Below are 20,490 nucleotides of genomic sequence, written 5' to 3' on the forward strand. Positions count from 1 at the left end.
CTATAGTACAGTGGTTATGTGCATGGGCGGTGAAGCCACACTACCCAAGTTTGAATCCCAGCTCTGCCTCATCCTAGAAGAGATGGGTGATTTCACCTCTCTGTGACTCAGTTTCCTCATCTATAAAATGGCAATAATGACAGTACTAACCTTATAGGGTTGCTGTGCCAATTAAATAAGCTAATACACATAAAGAGGTCAGAAAAGGCCTGGCATAGAGTGAGCACTCCATAAATTGTTAGCCTGAAAAAAGAGTATCTTTTATTTTTAATTATCAGGGGGTAGATGGGGGGAAGATTGGAAAAGATTAGTGTCAGATGATAAAGGGCCTTGAATACTAGGTTAAGGAGGGAGAATTAATTTATTCAGTAGGAACCGAGGAGACATTTATTCACTGAACACATATTTATCGTGTGCCTTTTATGTGCCAGATAACATTCTAGGTGATTGAGATACATCAGTGAATGAAACAGACAATTTGGAAAAGTTCTGATGTAATCAAGATAGGCCTTTTGGGTATGATAGTTATGTGTCTTTTTTTTTTAAACATTTTTTCATTGAGTTATAGTCATTTTACAATGTTGCGTCAAATTCCAGTGTAGAGCACAATTTTTCAGTTATAGATGAACATACATATATTCATTGTCACATTTTTTTTCACTGTGAGCTACTACAAGATCTTGTATATTTTTCCCTGTGCTATAATCTTGTTTATCTATTCTACATTTTGTAATCCCAGTCTGTCCCTTCCCATCCCCCACCCCCTTGGCAACCACAAGTTTGCATTCTATGTCTATGAGTCTGTTTCTGTTTTGTATTTATGTTCTTTGTTTGTTTTTTTTTTAGATTCCACATATGAGTGATCTCATATGGTATTTTTCTTTCTCTTTCTGGCTTACTTCACTTAGAATGATATTCTCCAGGGACATCCATGTTGCTGCAAATGGCATTATGTTTTATGGGTGAGTAGTATTCCATTGTATAACTATACCACAGCTTCTTTATCCATCGATGAACATTTAGGCTGTTTCCATGTCTTGGCTATTGTAAATAGTGCTGCTATGAACATTGGGGTGCAGGTGTCTTTTTGAAGCAGGCTTCCTTCTGGATATATGCCCAGGAGCGGGATTACTGGGTCATATGGTAAGTCTATTTTGAGGAATCTCTATACTGTTTTCCACAGGATAGTTACGTGTCTTAAAAGTGTTTTGTGTGTGTCTTGGGGAGATGATCAGGAAGGCTGGAGTTGTCAGTCAGGAGGCCATTACATTTGTTCGGGTGATGAGGGCCGGATGGTGGGAGGACTCCAGGCCTGAAGCCCAGAAGCGGTGTCTAAGGCCCGAGGGAACAGACAGACAATCCCTAGTACTGGGAAGGTGGCTGGGGCTGGAGGTGCCAGCCAGGGAGCTGTGGTGGGCTGGAGAACCTCTTAACACCAGCTTTTTAGAGTTTACCCCAGCTTCGGTCAATTCACTTGGCCTGCAGTCAGGTGATCCGGTTCTAGCCCACATTTAGCACCATCACCCTGGAGAATGAAACTTCCCGGGTCTCAGAATCCTCACATATAAAGTGAGAGGGTACCCCTTGATGATCTCCAGGGCCCCTGCTGAGTCTAACATTCTGCAGTTTTCATGTCAAAGAAGCAAATGAATAGGACTTCCTTTCCTATTGCCAGTGTACTATACACCAGAGTCAAAGGCGCAACCATTAAAACACAGGATTCAGATGTGCAGGATAATGCATGAGAAGACTGTTTACATTCACCTCGTTTTTGAGAAAGTGCATATTGAATCTTAAGCCAAATGTATGCATCAAGGTCTGAAAACCGGTTACTCAAATAATTTCCTTCCATATGTGCAGCTGTTCTAAAGTATAAACCACACTCGTCCAGTAAAACCATCATCTGTTCTATAAAGAATATAAGCATTCATCTGGCCTTTATTTTTAGAGTAAGAGGTCATATGCACAAGGGGTGAGATGTGGTTGAGACCCCTGTGCCAGATGCAGGCAGGGGCTAAAGGCCAATTATAAATCGTAATATCCGAACTTGTGTGTATTTCAATTAGATGGCTTAGAAGAGAAAAAGAAGATTTCAAATTACTGAAATCAGAGTGGCAAAGCAGAAGCTGCAAAAAGCCCTTGTTTCATTTGTTCATTCATTGAACACATCGCTTTCACAAATTAAATCACCAAAATAAACAGACTCTGACTCATTTCCCATTGCTTGTTGGAGTTTGGTTCTTTTTTTCCCTCCAGGGTCATGGAATGCATGAACTTCAGGCTTACTCTCCGTGTGAGAAAAGCCTTGCATGAGGACAATCAACTCTAAGTTAGAAGAAACTGTAACTTTCTATTGCCCAAGATTAACAGGCACCAAAACCAGGCTGCCTGAGCCTTGATCCCAGCTAAATGACTTTGGGCAAATGACTACTAAGCTCTTTCCTGCCTCAGTTTCCCCCAGTAGGGTTGGGATGAGATGTTACTGTTCCTACGTTGTTTTGAATGGCGCCTGCTGTACAGTAAGCACTATAGACATGTTTATAAAATAAATCTTAGTTGCTAGAGGCAACACAAGGCAGCTGAGAGCAGTTGCACAGTGAATTCTCTTAAAGGTTACGTTCTCTCTGCTCATCCTACTCTCATAAAAGTACCATGGAAAGCCACACATTAGATAAGACAAGGATCGGCTGTTCTTCATTTTACTTAGGAAGGGCTGGGAGGAATTTACATTGAAAACCTCCTGCTAGGACTCTTTCTTTTGAGTTAGAAATCAAAATGACTCTTCTCTTTAAAAAGAAGATACGAGTTTGTTGGTAGAGATGAAATTAGAATGCCTTGGCATGATGCCCACCAGCTTCAGAGTCTGTAATTTCAACCAAATGTTTGCTTTTGCTTGAGTTATTTGAACCCATTTTATTCTTGGCTGTTCTGGTGTGTGCGTGATTGAGGGTGTCAGTTTGCCTATCTATGAAGTGGCGACAATGATAGGAACAGTATCTATCATATCAGGTGCTTCTGAGAATAAATGAGAATACTCAGGAAGCACTGAGCATGATGCCTGACTCTTTAAATCAGTCAGTGCTCTTTAAATAGCGGATTTCACAATAATAGCTATTCTTCTCCCCAAGAGCCCCAGTGACACCTTAAGTGTATTCATCTTTGGATTGTAATGGACACTTGATTAGCTGGTTTTCATATTTGCTTTTAAGATCTCCAGTGAGAACTCTTTTAAAACATGCTATCTGCCTCCTTCACTGTTTTTCTTCTTCTTTTTCTTCTCCTTCTTCTCCTTCTCCTCCTCCTCCTCCTTCTTCTTTTAATTTCAAAACAAACCAGCTATTTAAAAGTGTGTCTGCATGTTACCCATTATTCATCAGAAGAGATTCCAGGGCTCTGTGGGAAGGATTTCATGTCGGGCTGCTTTAGTCAAGGAGCTGCCTGTCCTGTTCTTTCTCCGCCCTCTACAGCCTTGGAATGAGTAGGGATTCGAGTATCTTCCCCTGAGGTGGCAGGAGGCGGCCCTGAGCGCTCAACCTGGGGCAGCAGGGCGGAAGGTCAGAGAAAGCCTGTGGGGAAGTTCTGGCTTTGGCCCTTCCAGTAATTAGCTGTGTGACCTTGGACAGGTCCTTAAACTTCCCAGACTGTACTGACTTCATCTGTGATTTGAGATGCTAGCAAATGGGCAAAAAAAGGGAAGACAATTCATCCAAGAGGACAGACAATACGAACACTGTACCCTTCACTAGTTATGAAAGAATGCAAATTACAGTAATACAAAGACCTCATTTTTAATATCATTAAAATAAAAATTTTAAAATATCATTGCTTGTAAAGCAATGAAGCTAGAACACTCCCTTACACCATACACAAAAATAAACTCAAAATGGATCAAAGACCTAAACATAAGACAAGATACAATAAACCTCCTAGAAGAAAATACAGGCAAAACATTATCTCACATACATCTCAAAAATGTTCTCCTAGGGCAGTCTACCCAAGTAAAGAAATAAAAGCAAGAATAAACAAATGGGACCTAATTAAACTTACAAGCTTCTGCACAGCAAAGGAAACCATAAGCAAAACAAAATGACAACCTACAGAATGGGAGAAAATTTTTGCAAATGAAACCGACAAAGGCTTGATCTCCAGAATATATAAGCAGCTCATACAACTTAATAAGATAAAAACCAACAACCCAATTCAAAAATGGGCAGAAAACCTAAACAAGCAACTCTCCAAGGAAGACATACAAATGATCAATAGGCACATGAAAAATGCTCAATATCACTAATTATCAGAGAAATGCAAATCAAAACTACAATGAGGTATCACCTCACACCAGTCAGAATGGCCATCATTCAAAAGTCCACAAATGATAAATGCTGGAGAGGCTGTGGAGAAAGGGGAACCCTCCTACATTGCTGGTGGGAATGCAGGTTGGTGCAACCACTGTGGAAAACAGTATGGAGATTCCTCAAAAGACTAGGAATAGACTTACCATGTGACCAGGAATCCCGCTCCTGGGCATATATCCAGAAGGAACCCTACTTCAAAAAGACACCTGCACCCCAATGTTCATAGCAGCACTATTTACAATAGCCAAGACATGGAAACAGCCTAAATGTCCATCAACAGATGACTGGATAAAGAAGATGTGGTATATTCATACAATGGAATACTATTCAGCCAAAAAACACGACAACATAACGCCATTTGCAGCAACATAGATGTCCCTGGAGAATGTCATTCTAAGTGAAGTAAGCCAGAAAGAGAAAGAAAAATACCATATGAGATCACTCATATGTGGAATCTTAAAAAAAAAAAAAAAACAGACAAAAGAACATAAATAGAAAACAGAAACAGACTCATAGACATAGAATACAAACTTGTGGTTGCCAAAGGGGCAGGGGGTAGGAAAGGATAGACTGGGAGTTCAAAATTTGTAGATACTGACAGGCATATGTAGAATAGATAAACAAGATTATACTATATAGCACAGGGAAATATATACAAGATCTTGTGGTAGCTCACAGTGAAAAAAAAAAGTGACAATGAATATATGTACGTTCATGTATAACTGAAAAATTGTGCTCTACATTGGAATTTGACACAACATTGTAAAATGACTATAACTCAATAAAAAATGTTAAAATAAATAAGTAAGTAAGTAAGTAAATAAATAAATATTTACATCAAAATAAAGAAAAAACACCATTGCTTGTTTTTTTGTGTTACTGGGAATGTGGCACACTGGTACAGCCGCTTGGGGTGGAAAAAATTCACATATGTCTCATGAAAGAAAAGGAAGAAAACCTGGGTGTGAATCTTCATCTAACTCACTAGTTCGGAGGCTCAACCTTTTTGAGATTCCATTGCCTCGCTGGAGGAAAAATGGGTAAAATGGGGATGATAAAGATAATGCGTACTTGCTGGGTTGCTGTGGGGTTTGGAAATAACGTAGGTAATGGACCTAACTTAATGTTTGGCACATAACAGAGGCCAGTATTGTTGTGAAGATGAAGTTGAGGAAATGATGATGGTGATGTCTGATTCTGCCCTGTTCATACAATAATGCTGCTGGAGAGAAAATCCATTCTCCTCTCCTTCCCTGGATTCCTTGCCAGAATCTGACTTATCTTCGGCAGGCAGAGCAGATAACTGCTTAGCTGTGGCCCCACGCATCCAGTTTCCTAAGTGATTATGACCACAGAGGTCCCAGGCAACTCCAAGTAGAGGCCCCGCACAAACATGTCCTTCCACATGCACAAACACACCACCACATATCTGGCACCAGTCTTGCCCTGCTCAGCTGGCACTCAGCTCTGCAAACAGCCTTCGACCTCTCAGGCCAGACCCCTCTGGTGCCCTGCACACAGAGTAGAGAGTGACATCTGCTCTGCCCTACACAACCTCCGAGCAGACGCAAGCCGGCCTGTCCTGAGAGCTCACGCTCTCTGACGCATGTCCACAGCCACCATCACCCCGCACATCTCCTGGGCCAGGTCCTGGCCACCATATTTACAAAAAGACTCCCCACCCCCCTTGGGGGGGTGGCCCTCAGTCCCTTTTCTCAAATGCCCATTTGCTTCTGAGGAGGGTTTTTCTCTTCTTCTTCAGATTTCTTCTGTGATTCATCTCCTGTTTTTTGGTGATTCAAGCTCAGCATTGATTTGAATTGCCACAGACTCTTTATCTACCCAATATCAAAGATGTCTCTCCTCAAATGTTTCTCTGAATTCTTTCTCAATACCAGGTTCTGTTCCTGTTCCCATTTTGCAACCTAATAAGGACTGAAGTCTGTTTTCAGTAGTTATTTGATTTTTTTTTTTCTCAGCTTTAAAAATAATTTCAGAGAGCCATGTAACCAAGGCCCTGACAGGAACTCATGAGTCCTTGCTTTATTCATGAGAACACTGAGGGCCGTGGCGGCGGGGGGTGGGGGGGGCGCAGCTCTGCTGGGGTCACACAGTCATTCGCCAGAGAGAACGCAGACCACCAACCCCTAGCAAGTGCTCCTTCTACCTCCCAGCCGTATTTCCTTGGTAAAGCAGGCCTGGTTCTGCACGGCAGGGCTCCTGACAGACAATGACTGCATTTCTCTCTGTGGAGAGACTGGAGGGGCTGAACTGGAAGCTGGAGACTGCAGAACTAGCTCCCCCCAGGTGTCCCAAAACCATGGTGGACTCTTTCCTCTCTCTTACTTCCAGGCTTTTGTAAATGCTGTTTTCCCTTCCTGGTAACTCTGGCCAAGCCACCTTCATTCTCTCGGTGCTTTCTCCAGGAAGCCTACCTGAGCCCCCAGCTCCAGACAGGAAACCCTTCCCACGTGCTGTGTCCTCAGCAGTGCATGGTATGCCCTCTCTCTGAGCTGGGTACTGTGTGCCGGTCTTGAAACAGATCATTACCTGTTTGCATCCACCCTCCCTGGAGGTCTGCATGCAGCCAGTGGGCAGAGCAGACCTGATTAACTCACACCAATGCGTTAGTGACCTTTAAAATCTCTCCTACCTGCAGAGACCTGGTGCTGAGCACTTGACTAAGGGAATAGTCCCGAGGGCAGTCTAAAGTCCAAGGACAAATGACTTTAAATTTTAGACCACATGTCCCTCCTCTAAATTCCTTAAAATTGGGAATAAACTTCTTATTCAAGCAAGCAAGAGGAGCAAAGCAACCAGGGGCCCAGACGAGCGTGCCCAAGCGCCCTGCTCTTGGGTCACACCTTTTCTTACCCAGGACCCTGATTCTGCAGAAAGGGATGAAACTTTCAGGGCATCCTCACCTTGTCGCTTTAGCAGCTTGGCCTTTGACTCAGGGTGACCCAGAGTCCTGGCTGCCCTTCAGGGGGTGATGGGAGAGAAGGACTGTGACCCCTCAGCAGAGGCAGAAAGCACAATGTGGATGTGGGAATGGAATAACTCCAGGTCCTGACATCTCTAATTCTTTCTCCACGTTGTCTCATATAATCCCCCAAACAACCCTGAGATGTGAGTCCTTTCCATTTTCCATTTTACCTAAGAAGAAACAATGAGATGCCAAGTTCAAAGACAGACAGGTCAGAGGTTATGCTGAGACTCACCTAGAGTACCAGGCTCTTAACCATCGCCTCTGTTTTATAATTTCTTAGAGTCTTCTTAAAGGGGCCAGGGGTGTATGTGTGTGATCTCCCTGACCATATAAGCACTCACTTGTACTAACAAGACAACTAGGAAGTCTACGACGGGGATTTTTAACATTTTTTCTGTCAAGTCTCCCTGCCTGGGCTGCTCCCCATCCTGAAATGTACTTTTGCCTCCTCTGATTGTCAAATATCCACTGGGCCCTACCTGCCTCCTCCCTCACCGTAAGGGCTTCAGCTCAAGTTAACTTCTTCACCCTCCATGGGTGGCTCTGCACAATGTAATACTGCATAGAATTGTCCAACCATATACTAATTTACTATTTTATAACAACCATGAAAATAGATACTTTTTAAAAAAACTAAAATAAAAATTTTTTTATTGAAGTATAGTCAATTTACAATATTGTGTTAATTTCAGTATTCGGCATAGTGATTCAGGTTTTTTTTACAAATTATATTCCATTACAGATTATTATAAGATATTAGGTATAATTCCCTGTTCTACACAGTAAATCCTTGTTGCCTATCTATTTTATATATAATAGCTTGTATCTGTTAACCCCATACTCCTAGTTTGTTCCCCCCTTACTCCCCCTCCCCTTTGGTAGATGTTAAGATAGTTTTCTATGTCTGTGAGTCTGTTCCTGAAAAACAAATACTTTTGAGCATTTGCTATCTGCTGAATATATTTTTCTTGTTTAATTTTCATGAGAATCCCATAAAATGGATATAACATCTCCCTCCTTACAAACAAGGACACTGAGCCTTAATGAACCTGTTTGGGAAAAGTAATGTATCCTAGCAGCTCAGAGTGTGAGCTCTGGGTTAATCTGCCCAGGTTCAAAGCCCAGCTCACTAAGTAGGTGAATGGGCACAAACTGCTTCTGTAAGCCTCAGTTTTATGATCCATAAAATGGGTTTGCTAACAGGCTCAACTTCATGTGCATGAAGTGCTGAGCACAGGACTGGCATGGAGTAAGTGCTCAGTGACTATGAGGACTTAATATGATTAGGAAGAAGCAGAACTTAGAGTCAGCTCCTGACTGACTCTGGGGCCCAGGCTGCCTGCTTTGCATATAATCCTGAAGTAAATAGTTTATTGTCCCTATTTCATTTTTTAAATAAAAATCCCTCCTGTCTACTGAGTGGCCATGTACAGACACTAATCTACATATTCTACTTTATATTTATTATTCACATTATCTCCATAGCTTTTTTTTTTTTTAATGTAGGTACTGGGGATTGAACCCAGGACCTTGTGCATGCTAAGCTCACAGCTCTACCACTGAGCTATACATCCACCACCATCATCCCTATCTTAGAGATGAGGAATTAGGTTCAGAAAGGTGAAGTGACTAGTTCATGATCACACAGCTGTTAGGTGTCAAGGCTGGTGTAAGAGCCAAGTGCAGCTTCACTTGATTTTCCAACACCACGCTGCCTGTGTGAACCTGTTAGTTTCATGTAATTTTCCTCCTTCCAACCAAATGATAAGCTCCTCAATGCCAAGCAAAGGCACCTTCACTTTCCCTGTGTTTCCCTAATGGCCTGGCACAGCATCACACATGCTGTGCTCTCAGTGTACAACTGGTGTAGAAAATACACGTTGCCCTTGCTCAGCCTGGTACCCAGCTCACTCTTCAAAACCATGAAGCATCAGCCACAATACTGGAGACTCCTAAGTCTGAAGGAATACAAGAAAGATGATTCCAGAGTCACCTAACGATTTTATGTCCACTGTATTCGTAAGAAGTAAACCTCAAATAGTTATTTAACTCTAAAAATGACTGAATGTACAACAGGACAATCACCACAGCTTATTCAATAAGTAAATGGTGTATAAAAAGAGAGAGGTTGGCTAAAGATTAAAAGACTCGAGAGATCATATTGATCAAATGTAATATTTGAACTTCATCTGATCCCTGATTCCAAATATCAAATATTAAAAGCCATGCTGGGGACAATCAGGGAAACTTGAATATAGGGCTCATTATTAAATAACAGTTTGGAATTATTATTTGTTTGTCTAGGTGTGATAATACTGTAGTTATGTTTTTTAAAAGTCTTTATCTGTTTAAAAAAACATATAATGAAGTATTTATGGATAAAATGGCATAAATCTGAGGCTTCCTTTAAATACTCCAGCAGGAGGGGAAAATACTCCTGGGAGGAAACTGATAAAACAATACTGGAAAATGCTGATACACGTGGAAGCCAAGTGATGGGCACGTGCGGGCTCACTATACTATTCTCATTGTGTGTGTGTGTTCGAAAACTTACACAATTAGAAGTTCTTTGTTTTTTAAAAAGAAAGAATGAATGGTGAATCCCCATCAATTTTCTGTTTTGTTCTGCAACTACTTTTCTTCGGAGAGAGTTCAGTCCCTTTATGACATAAAGTCATCCTGTTCCAAAGACTCCCAAACGTACTCATCCAAGTGAGGTTAAGCACCCGTTGTGCTGACAGCTCACCTGGACCATTCTGCCAGCCCTCCCCAATCAGCCTGCGCCAAACTGACCTTGTCACCTCCCACCAAACAAACTTAGTCACCGCGATCCCAGCTTTACCATTGCGACTATCTCCTTCCACTCTCCTGGTTGGAAACCGCAGCGTCGCCTTGCCTCTTTCCTTCCCTTTGTCCCTAAACCAGGCAGCCAATGATACTTGGAACATGACCCAGACGGACACTTTCCTCCTCCATCCTGACTGCTCCAGCCCCATCTAAAGCCTCAGCACCTCACTCCTGGATTGTTGTAGCAATCCTGCCAAGTCTCCCTCCTCTGACTTTTCCCCTTTCTGTACAAACAGTTGGATTTTCTTAAACTCCAGACTGCGAAGCTCGACACTCTTCCTTGGAAATGCCCACTTTGAAACCCATCTATTACGTCCATGTCCACTAACATAGCCCTCTCAGGAGCTGTTACTGTTGAGCTCCATCTTACCACCTGGAGCAGCTCACTGAATGCCTCCTCCAGCCGTTTCAGAATAAGTCCGGTTACAGGAAGCCTGGAAGCTCCATCAGTCCAAGGCTTGTCTGTGCACCACTATGTTCCAGCCCTTAGCTCAGTGCCTGGTGCACAGTTGTGGGTGCTCAGTAAATATTGGTTGAATAAATGGATTCATTAATGAACAAATACAGTGAAAGAAAATCAGTGACTTCACTCTTCCCTCCATGGTACCTCAGCATGGGTCCTAACCTTGTCAATACAGTATACCCTGAACCCACGATAACCAAGTCCTCAAGACCCTTTGTTGGGAGACCTTATTCAAAAATCCAAATACAAGATACTCTAGGGTTTCCCTTTTCCCACATACACAGTCTAAACAGGCCTTAACTGATAGGTCAAATAATCTTAGCGTTACCTCTGCCTATATGTGAACTTGACCTGGCCACTAATGTTTCTGATCTTCAACTTCATCATCCGTCAGAGGAGGAGAGGGTTGGGTAATCAGTGGATCCTGTTGGGTCTAATCTTAGTACTTTCTTCTGTAGAAGCCACAGTGCTTTGTGCCTAACATGTAGTGTCAGCTGACTGTTCAGAGAGAGTCCTCTTTATTATACTGCTTGGCTGACAGGGAAATCAGACTTGCTGATAACAAATTCCTCTTTGCAACTCACCTCCAGATGGAGTTTCTTTCATTCCTTTGTTGAATACACATGCATTAAGTTCCTACTATGAGCCAATTCAATGGTAATTTGTCCCCTGCAGCGCTGACACAGTACCTCTTGATAGTGACAGATAATGCATCTTTTCTGTTTGCCTTTATAGCCCTAACGTTATTCCAAACCCCAGGCAACCAGTGGAGACAACTAGGTAGGGTTTATGGCTGGCTCAGCATTTTGCAAATGAGTCACCTGGATAAGCAGCATACTCAGGGCCAAACAGCAAATGGAAGGCAAGGGTACCTAGTCTCGAGGTCTCCTAAATCCTGGTCCTGGCCTCTTTACCATCATTCCACGCTGCCCATGGGAGCAGAAACCAGGACAGCCGGGAGGGTAAAGAGGACCTGGGTCCCTGCTTGTGAAGTCACTTCAGGAATCTGTGAATCAAGCAATGAAGTGATGGCCCTAATAAAAAATGAATCTGGATCACAAGAAGCCCCCCAGAACAGCTGGAGATGACAGGCTCACTTTTAGTCCTGGAGGTCACTCAAGTCCAGATCTGCCTTGCATCCTGAGAAGACCTTGACCAGTCTGTCCTAATGGCCTTGGGAGTTGGGCCACAGCAAGGCCCATGGGCCTGGGTGGTTCCTCCAGAACATGGAAGTGGAAGGAACATGGGTTCAGAGTCTAGCAGGTGGGCTATGATCCCACCCGTGCCCCTTAGTAGCTGTGTGAAATCAGACCTGTTACTCATCCTTAAAATGAGGATGATACCACCCACAGAGTGGAGTTTTCTGAGTGGATCAGAGGACATATCCTATGTGAAAGCAGCTAGTATGGTACCAGACCTGATTGTTTCCCTTTCCCCCACTCCTCTCCCACACAGCCCTGTGGTTGTGGCACATGGCAAGTGCTCAGCATCAATTTCTATCATGAAGGAATGGAAGGGCCCACGAGGTACCACAGAGATTAAGGAGCCTGCAGCAGAGGTGGGGTGGAGAGGGGATAGGGCCAAAGCGAAGACACAGAGTGCATCCTCCCTGAAAATGTGTGAGCCCTGAGGGAGACCCAGCAGGTGGCTCACAGCCCTCTCCTGGCAGAAATAAAAACCTGTCTCTCCAGAAAAGAATCAGTTACAGAGGAGGCAGAAGGAAGAGGGGGAGCATTTGAAAGGTGATTAAAACATATTCTTTGTTCAACAGTTGCTAGAGTTACCAGCATTGGGAAAAATTCCTGGGGTGGCCATGTGAGAAAAGAACTTTTTTGCTAACAAGTTTTGAATCTTACTCTAATTTGATTTAGATTTAGCTAATCGAAAATAGACATTAGAACCGAAAGAGGCAATTAGTCAAAATTCGTCTTCTAAGGAAAATTCAGCAGGAAGGAGACTGGATACCTACTTCTTCCCTTGCACCTGTGATCACCAGGCTAAGCGTCTCTGAGCCAACATGGCTCTTTCCCTGGGGGCAGCTGCTTGAGTCTAAGCACAGCAGCCAAAAGGTGCTGGCGGACGTTGGGTGTGAAACACTGCCCCTCAGGCACTGATAACGTTGTACACGAAAAGAAGTGTGCACCACCATGAGTGACCGCCCAGCTGGCCCAGGGTCCCTCCTGCTGGTGTCTAGGTCGTTCCCTGGGTCTAAAGCACGTCCCTTCCTGACCCTCCTCCTCCCAACTTTGACCTGAGGGCTACTCACCCTGCAAGTCTACTCTTGAGATGACTCCCCTCCTGGCTTAATTAAGGGCACCTCCCAGGAGCTCCTGTGATCACCTGTTCTTTCTTCATTCAGGCACTTATCATACCCTACTGCAGTGATTCTCAACAGGGACGATTTGGCCTCCAGGGGACACTGGGCAAGGTCTGTAGACGTATTTGGTTGTCACAACTCTGTGTGAGAGAGGATGCTACTGGCTTCTAATGCTGTTAAGCATCCTGCAGTGCACAGGACCATCGGCACAACAAAGAACTGTCCAGCTCAAAATGTCACCAGGACTGAGGTGGAGAGACCCCACCCTAGTGTAATTGTTTACTCATTTATCTTTCTCACAGTGGCTGTCTCATTCGTATCCTCAGGACAATGCCAGCACATTGTACTAAAAAAAGACCAGTTCAATGACTAAATGACTTGAACCCCAGTTCCCATCTCTCGTTGATTCCTGCTTGCTTTGACCCTGACCAACTCCCTGTCCCGGCCTCTCCATCTCACCTTGCACTAATTCTGATGGTTCTGACTCTGGCCAGCTCCCCCACCGGGCCCATTCTACAACTCTCTACACACCCCTACCCCATGCACTAGAGAACTAGGGCTACCTAGAGCAAAGCAGAGAACAGGGCACCTGGACTAGTCATCCAGCCAGGCTAGACAAAGTCAAGACCACGAGAAAGGGAAGAAGGCCTGAGCCAGCTGGGAGCAGGGCCAGACCACCAGGCGAATCGGGCAGCTGGACTGCAGTTAGGGGCTCAGAAGCTGAGTAGTTTCCAAATCCTCCACATGCCTTTTATTTAATTAATAAAGAGTGGGCGCCCATTTCCGAGGCTGCAGGAATCTTCTCCCCTTTAAGTGAAGCAGAACTGTGTGATGAATACTTTCTCGAAACCCTGAGTCACTGCCCACTTGTTTCTATGCGCTTTTGCTACTGAGTTCACATGAATAACTATAAGCTTATTTTACATGATCGTAAAGGGCTGAGTAATTCTCAGCAATCTCAAGAATGAAATGTCCACAAAGGCTTTCAAAACTGTGACACAACAGGGTTTGGGAATTCAAAATCACTGCTGTCTTAAACATATTTTCTTATTTGATTGACTATATTTCATGTTTAACATATCTCTATTACAATTTATGTTCAAATGAAGTAGTGAAGAGAGATGGAGTCAGGTGCCTTTTGCAGACAGCAAAGGTTTAGGGGATTGCTGGGGTTTTGAAGCTAAAGATTAGTTGCTTTTACCATCAGCCCCAGGATTTCACCTCTGAATTCCTTTAGAGCTCTTGGCTGAACGCCAAGCTGTCCCCGTGATTCATCCACATCCAATCTGTCGGCTAGGTCTAGAACATTCTGTGCATCTACTACTACTCCACCTAGTGCCTCTGCTTCCAAACATAATTTAAGACTGTTATTCAGTTTGATGTATTTTTCTGAAAAGATCAAGGCAAGTAATTTATTATGCCTGCTGGCTCCTTTTCATATATCCAAGGGAGTGTTCTGATAATCTACAAAGGTTCTACCGGGTCTTTGGCTGGTTCCTTCCCTCCAATTACTTTAAAAGGCCTTCTTATTTTTGCTTTAACGTCGTTTTCTAGAGGATGCTCCTAAAATTATATTTGGATCTTTTTCACGGGTTTCCCAGATGGATTTCCCTGTTCTTTCAACTGAATTAATTTTCGATTTTTCCTGAAAGATATCTATTTCTCAGGGAAGTATCTCTGCCTTGAGCATCCCTCTCTGAGCTGCATCTGTAAATAGAGATTATTATCCCAAACTCCAGGGCTATGAGGGTCAAATGAAGCAAAGCATGTAGAGGGTTCTGCCCAATGCCTAGCAAGCAGTAAGTGTTTAGCAAAGGGTTATTTATTCTTATCGGCTTAGCCAAAGAAGGTAGTAGGGAAAGGAAGCTAGTTCGTCTCAATCCAACCCCCTAAATGGTTTTTTGAATACTGTCATACTTCGTGCTTCTCCAAAGGTTTTGGTAATGGTTTTTAAAAATTAGTTGGCAAGATTCTTGAGGTTTTGACAATTTTTTCATAGTCACAATTCACATTTTTCTTAATTCTTCTGTTATGTATACATTATCATGGTTTTCCATCCTTGCATCAGACCGTTAATCTTAAAATTATCGGGATCATTAAATCACAGTGGTCACACACAGATACTTCCTGCACCTTCTACGGCGCTTCTCTTCCTTTTCGTCTGTAAAATCATTAGCACAGGAAATGATCATTTGTCCTAATTCATCCCAGGGAGGTATTTTGCCCATCTACAAGTGAGTAAACACCCTCATTATTACTAATTGGCCCAATTTTTTAGCTTGGCCAGTCCTATTCCAGTCTCCAGCTCAATCTCATTATCCTTGTCAGGTGGCCCATAACCCCTTTCTACGGCCATATTTTCATTAGCTGTTGGCTATTTCCACCCACTAGGCATTTCCTGATGGCATTTTTATGCTGAGGCTCTTTGGATTTCTCCACTACCCTGATAATCTGTTTCATGACCCTGGTTTCTTACGCTTCTTTGCCAGATGTCTCCAGAGAGCCTTTTATTTCTGAGAAATTCAACAGCCTTGTGTCCTGCTCTTACTAGGACCCTCAATTTCCATCTGTTTCATGGCTACTATGTATTGCAGCTATCTGTCTATCTTTCTGTCTGTCTCTCTCTCTCTTTCTCTCTCTCTCCGACCAGAGCTCTGCAATGATCACAAAAGGTTCTGATCTTCAGCCTCTTTCTCAGCTTCCCAAATTAGCCTTCAAAAGCTTCCTATTGTATGCTCCCAAGTCGTGGTACTGGGACCAAAAAGGAGAGTTGGGCATGTTACCCCTGGGGTACGCACAGGACAGCTTCCATCCAATTGATTTCCTATCTCTGTTCTCATCATTTCCACTAGATGGTCTTTTCTCAGTTAGTGCCAGTGTATAACAAATTCCTTTGTCAACTGTTGCAAAATGGTTTTGGAATGCCCCAAGGCTTCCCTGTGTCGTGCACCTGCCTAAGCCTGCAGTGGCTGCACAGTTCTTTCCTCATGGGTGTGATTTGCTGACCCCACTGGATTCCTAAGCTAGACTGACCCCAATGGAGAAATCAAAGAACAGACACAGAGTCAGGCAAAACCCCTTTCCACTCCACACACATATACACTTGCTGCTTCTCGATATAGATTCATGTCGCAGGTGAGAACATGGAAATTATTAGTATTCGATGTCTAAGCAGTTTGAATTCAACTGGCACTGCACGGCAAAGCAAATCAGGGTGTGAAATGAACTTTAAATAAAACACAGTAGGTGTTTTACCTTTGTGTTCTTTTTACAGCAATAGCTTCTTTAGGAAATGGCAGAAGTAGATGTCAGAGACGTGCTTATATTTTATTATCCAACCATGTCACACTGTCACACAGGGACCACAACGTATGGGGAAGCTCTTTGTGAATGGCTGGACTGTTAGGGTTGTATCATTTGCTCCTGAACAGCAAACTCTTTGAGGGCAAGAACTATGTTTTACCCTCTTGGGTATCCCCTATAGTCCTAATATCATGACTTGCACTGAGTAACTGTTTAATTCAACTGAACATGAACTGGAAAGGGTACACATACACCCAGTCATTGCTAAGCACCTACCATGGGTGTCACATAGTCCTCCCTTTCTCTTCTATCGTCTCGCCTTCTCCATCCCTGTGCTGCGTTACTCATCTCCTTTCCCAAGAATCTCTGCAATATCTGAAGCCTAAAGGCAGGCACCACATCTGTCCAGCTCACTGCAGTATCTCAGGGCCTAGCAGTGCGTGGCACATAAGACCCCCAGTAAACGCTGTTTGAGGCCACACATCAATGAGAACAAACCTGATTACAACTCGGGCTGGTTTCATGGAAAATACTCTCATCAATACCAAAGTGTGAGCTGGGTTCATTTGTGTCATGCAGATCCATGTGTGCCACCTGCCCGAGGACAGAGCAGGCATGGTGATACTCACAGGGAAGTGGAGGTGAGTGGGGGCAGAGACAGGTCTCTTTGCCAGCACCTATGTGTGTGTGTATCTCTATATGCATAATTATGGTAAATGTTCTCAAAATCACAACCCATACAAAGAGATTTTTAGTGGAGATTGTGCTCACGCCAGTTGATGGCATTATTTCTGATTGTAATTGAAGCTAGGACTTACGGTGGCCCAGCCATAGGCAATGCCCTTCACTCTGTGTGTACATCACACACCCCAGTGACTCCCACAGAATACCTCCCCCCATCTCTACTCCTCTCTCACCCAGATTTTGATTACTGCTATCTGATCTTATTTGCCACCACGGTTTTCTCCCAGTGGGTTAGCGCAGCTATTCTTTTCAGCAGCAGCCGTTCTGAAAACCGGAGAAGAGAAAGTGAAAAATAGACGCAGAAGAAGGAGTCCTTCACTTGAAACCAGCGCCGTTCAAAGTGGGGTCCCGGCAGACAGCATCGGCACCCAGAAAACTGCTAGAGATGCCAATTCTGGGGCCCAACCCCAGCCTTTTAGAACCAGCATCTCCGGGGTGGAGGCCCCGAAGCTGTGGTTCACCCATCTCTGCAGGTTTTGCTAATATTTGCTCAAGTCTGGGAAGTGCGGCTGGAAAGCACTGTTAGTTCCTCCCCAGAATTCTCTCAGACTTGCCCAGGGAAGAACTGGGGCTCTGGACTCCATGGAGGAGGGTTTTTTTTTTTAATTGAAGTATAATACAGGCAACTATTTTCAATAACTTGTAATAACCTATAATAGGTTATTTACCTTTTGTACTGTTTGAACTTTTTTCAGCCCCACACATGTCTTACTATTTTAATAGAAATAAAAACAACAAACAAATGAATAGAACCTTTATCAACAGCACATTAAGAGGGAGAGGATAATTCGTGGCAACAATTCTAGGATGTTCTCAGTAATTATTCCTCAACTGTTAACCTGGACAATTTCCCCTCTCTCCTAAACAACAGGTAAGGAGGAAGAAGGCAGAATGAAGATACAGTAGTACATTGACAAATCATACTTTGTTAACAAAATCCATTTTGCTTAATATTTCCAAAAATATTCGAGGACTAAGGATACCCCTTAGAAGACATCAATATGACAAAGGACTCAAGTCAGGACATCAGGGTTTGCCATTTCCACACTACACGGCATGATTTATTTTTTTAAAGCTCAGTGATGGAAAGCATTTGTAACAACAGCTTGTCTAGATTCGCCAATAATTGGAAGAGACTGAACACAGCACAGTTAGGAGTTTGCATGTTTAATCCTTGGCGTGATTCTCTTTTCCTAAAGACTACAGCTGTTCTCACACCTTCTCAAATTCAGCCTCAAGCCTGCCTTATTACTCGCCATCCCACTGAAAGAAAACACAATGGCTGAAGTGCTAGGTTCAAGTAATACAGAATGCTGGAGACCCTACTGCCAGTCTTGTTTCCCAAAGGAAGAAACAGAGACCACGTGAACTAAAAGGGCTCATCAAACAGAAACAGTAGGAACAAGTGGATGTAGAGACCTCCTCTCACCCAACCAAAGATGTAGAGTTGGAGTCCCCTACATTCAACGAAACATTTTATCTTAAATAAATAACAGAGATCGGGAGTCCCTGCATCTGTCCATCAACCACAAAAGCCATAGGCATTCACTCCTAACAAGACACCCCCACCCTCAAGGTAAACAGGTGTGTCAAATGCCCCCCCCCTTGACAACTCCACATTCCTTTGGATGCAGGAAAAATGAGCTTGTGTCAGGGAACTGACACGATTCCTCATGTTATCTTCTTAGAGTTGTTACCCATTAACCAGGGGTGTAGAAGGAATGAACATTTAATTGAAAACTTTAATCTGAATACTCATAAAAAATCATATGCTCTTGAAAAGGGTTATAGAAATTTGCAGATAGAGCTGTGTGAGCCATTTCAAGAGTAGTCTTCATAGCTCGAATTCCTTAAACACAGTACTTTGCAATGAAGTTAGCCAAATACAGAGAAACAAAACAGTTTTCAAGTTTTATTCTGGGTTATTTTTAACCCCAGAATTTTTTTTTTTTTTAAAGAAAAGCAACAGAATTTGGAATTGAGTTGGTGGTGAGCAGAAAACTACTTTTCCAATTATCTCTTGAGCTAATCTTATCAAAGATCTATCATGCTTTTAATGTTTGTCAATAAATAGCTTAACCACACAGATAAGCTGCATCACCGGTCCCACAAACTATGGACATTTATACAGAAAAAATTGTTTTAATAAGGTATATTTCAAACATCAAAAAATATGTAGATCATTTCAATCAGAGATACTATCAAATATGATTGCACTGGTCTCTTAAGCTTAGTTTTTTCTTCTTAAACATTAGTTATACTTAAGGATATTTCTTACTAGCATAGTATTCACAAAAGCCAAAATATAAAAAAGAACAAAAAAATCAAATCTGCAAAAAGTAGATGAACTCATTCAAAAGCCAGCATTATGAAAAATACAATGAATTAGAAGTTTTCATTAAACCAGATACTGATACATACATAACACACCACAGGCCACTATAAAGGGAAGGAAAACATACATCTAACAAACCTTCAGGATTCCTTTCCAAACCATGTGGATTAAAATGCACAGAAATAAATCTTAAAGCTGTGATTTCAAAGGAAGAAAAAATCTGCATCTCTGTAGTTAAGTATTTTGGGTTAAAACATTTTAGAAACTTTCTTAACTAGGAAAGCAAATTCCCTGATCCTCTCTGTGAAACGTCTCAGAGGAATTGGGTTTTGGCTAACACTGCACAGCGGTGTGAGAAAAAGAGCAGTCCCCAGAATTTCATACATTATGAACATCGGGGGACGTCTTGGACAACGGGAACCCTTACCTGGTTTTCTTTAAGCCTCCAGCATCCACATCCATCCTTTAGTAAGGTAAAACTGGGTACTGCAGAGAGAGGCAAGAACCAACCAACCCTCAAGGCAGGCTGAGAGCGTGCAAAGCCCCAGCTGACAGCCTGCTTCCCTCTCCTGAGGCTCTCTGCCTAAGAGGCTGCACAGAAACCAAGTGCGGTGCCAAATCTTAATCCCTTTGCAGAATCTCACATGGAGCTGCCTCACCTCTTCCATTCCCGCAAAGCCTCTTCCTGCTGCACTTCCTTCTGAAACCATTAATCACTGCAACGACCCTCCAAGTGAAGCCCCATCTCAAATCATACTAAAAATCCTGTAACACGTGGGGTGATGAGTGTTTACATTAGCCAAAATAAAATGATGTAATATCCAGAATCAAGGGAGGGCCCCCATCCAGAGACAGGGCATTGTAAGAACCACAGTGGAATACAACTTTTCTAGATGAGAAAAAAAAATTTCACCCTAGGGTTTTATGAATCTGGTCTCTGTAAATTTAGGGTTATTTGGGTTGTTCCAGTCTCACCCAGTATTGTGTTTTCCAAATAGAAATTCAGAACTTTTCAATTACTCATAGATTTAGTTGAGATTTTAAAGAAGGTAGCAAAGAGAACTCAGTGTATTCGAGTGCAAAGAACCTGGTATCAAGGTAGTAATGGTGGGAGGTACTAGTCCAGGGATTTGGGAG

The 20,490-nt window shown here is 42.9% G+C and overlaps 1 protein-coding gene across 1 annotated transcript in view; it reads right to left on the reverse strand.

Moving 5' to 3' along the window:
• PLCE1 (phospholipase C epsilon 1) overlaps window positions 1–20,063 on the reverse strand; it is a 212,689-nt gene extending 192,626 nt beyond the window's left edge. Inside the window, 2 exon segments of the mRNA XM_014565458.2 lie at window positions 19,781–19,876; window positions 19,878–20,063. Of these exon segments, the coding sequence (XP_014420944.2) occupies window positions 19,781–19,876; window positions 19,878–20,063 (282 nt within the window).
• Window positions 20,064–20,490: the final 427 nt, after the last annotated feature.

This window comes from Camelus ferus, chromosome 11 (genome assembly GCF_009834535.1).
Source record: "Camelus ferus isolate YT-003-E chromosome 11, BCGSAC_Cfer_1.0, whole genome shotgun sequence".
NCBI classification, from domain to species: Eukaryota; Metazoa; Chordata; class Mammalia; order Artiodactyla; family Camelidae; genus Camelus; species Camelus ferus.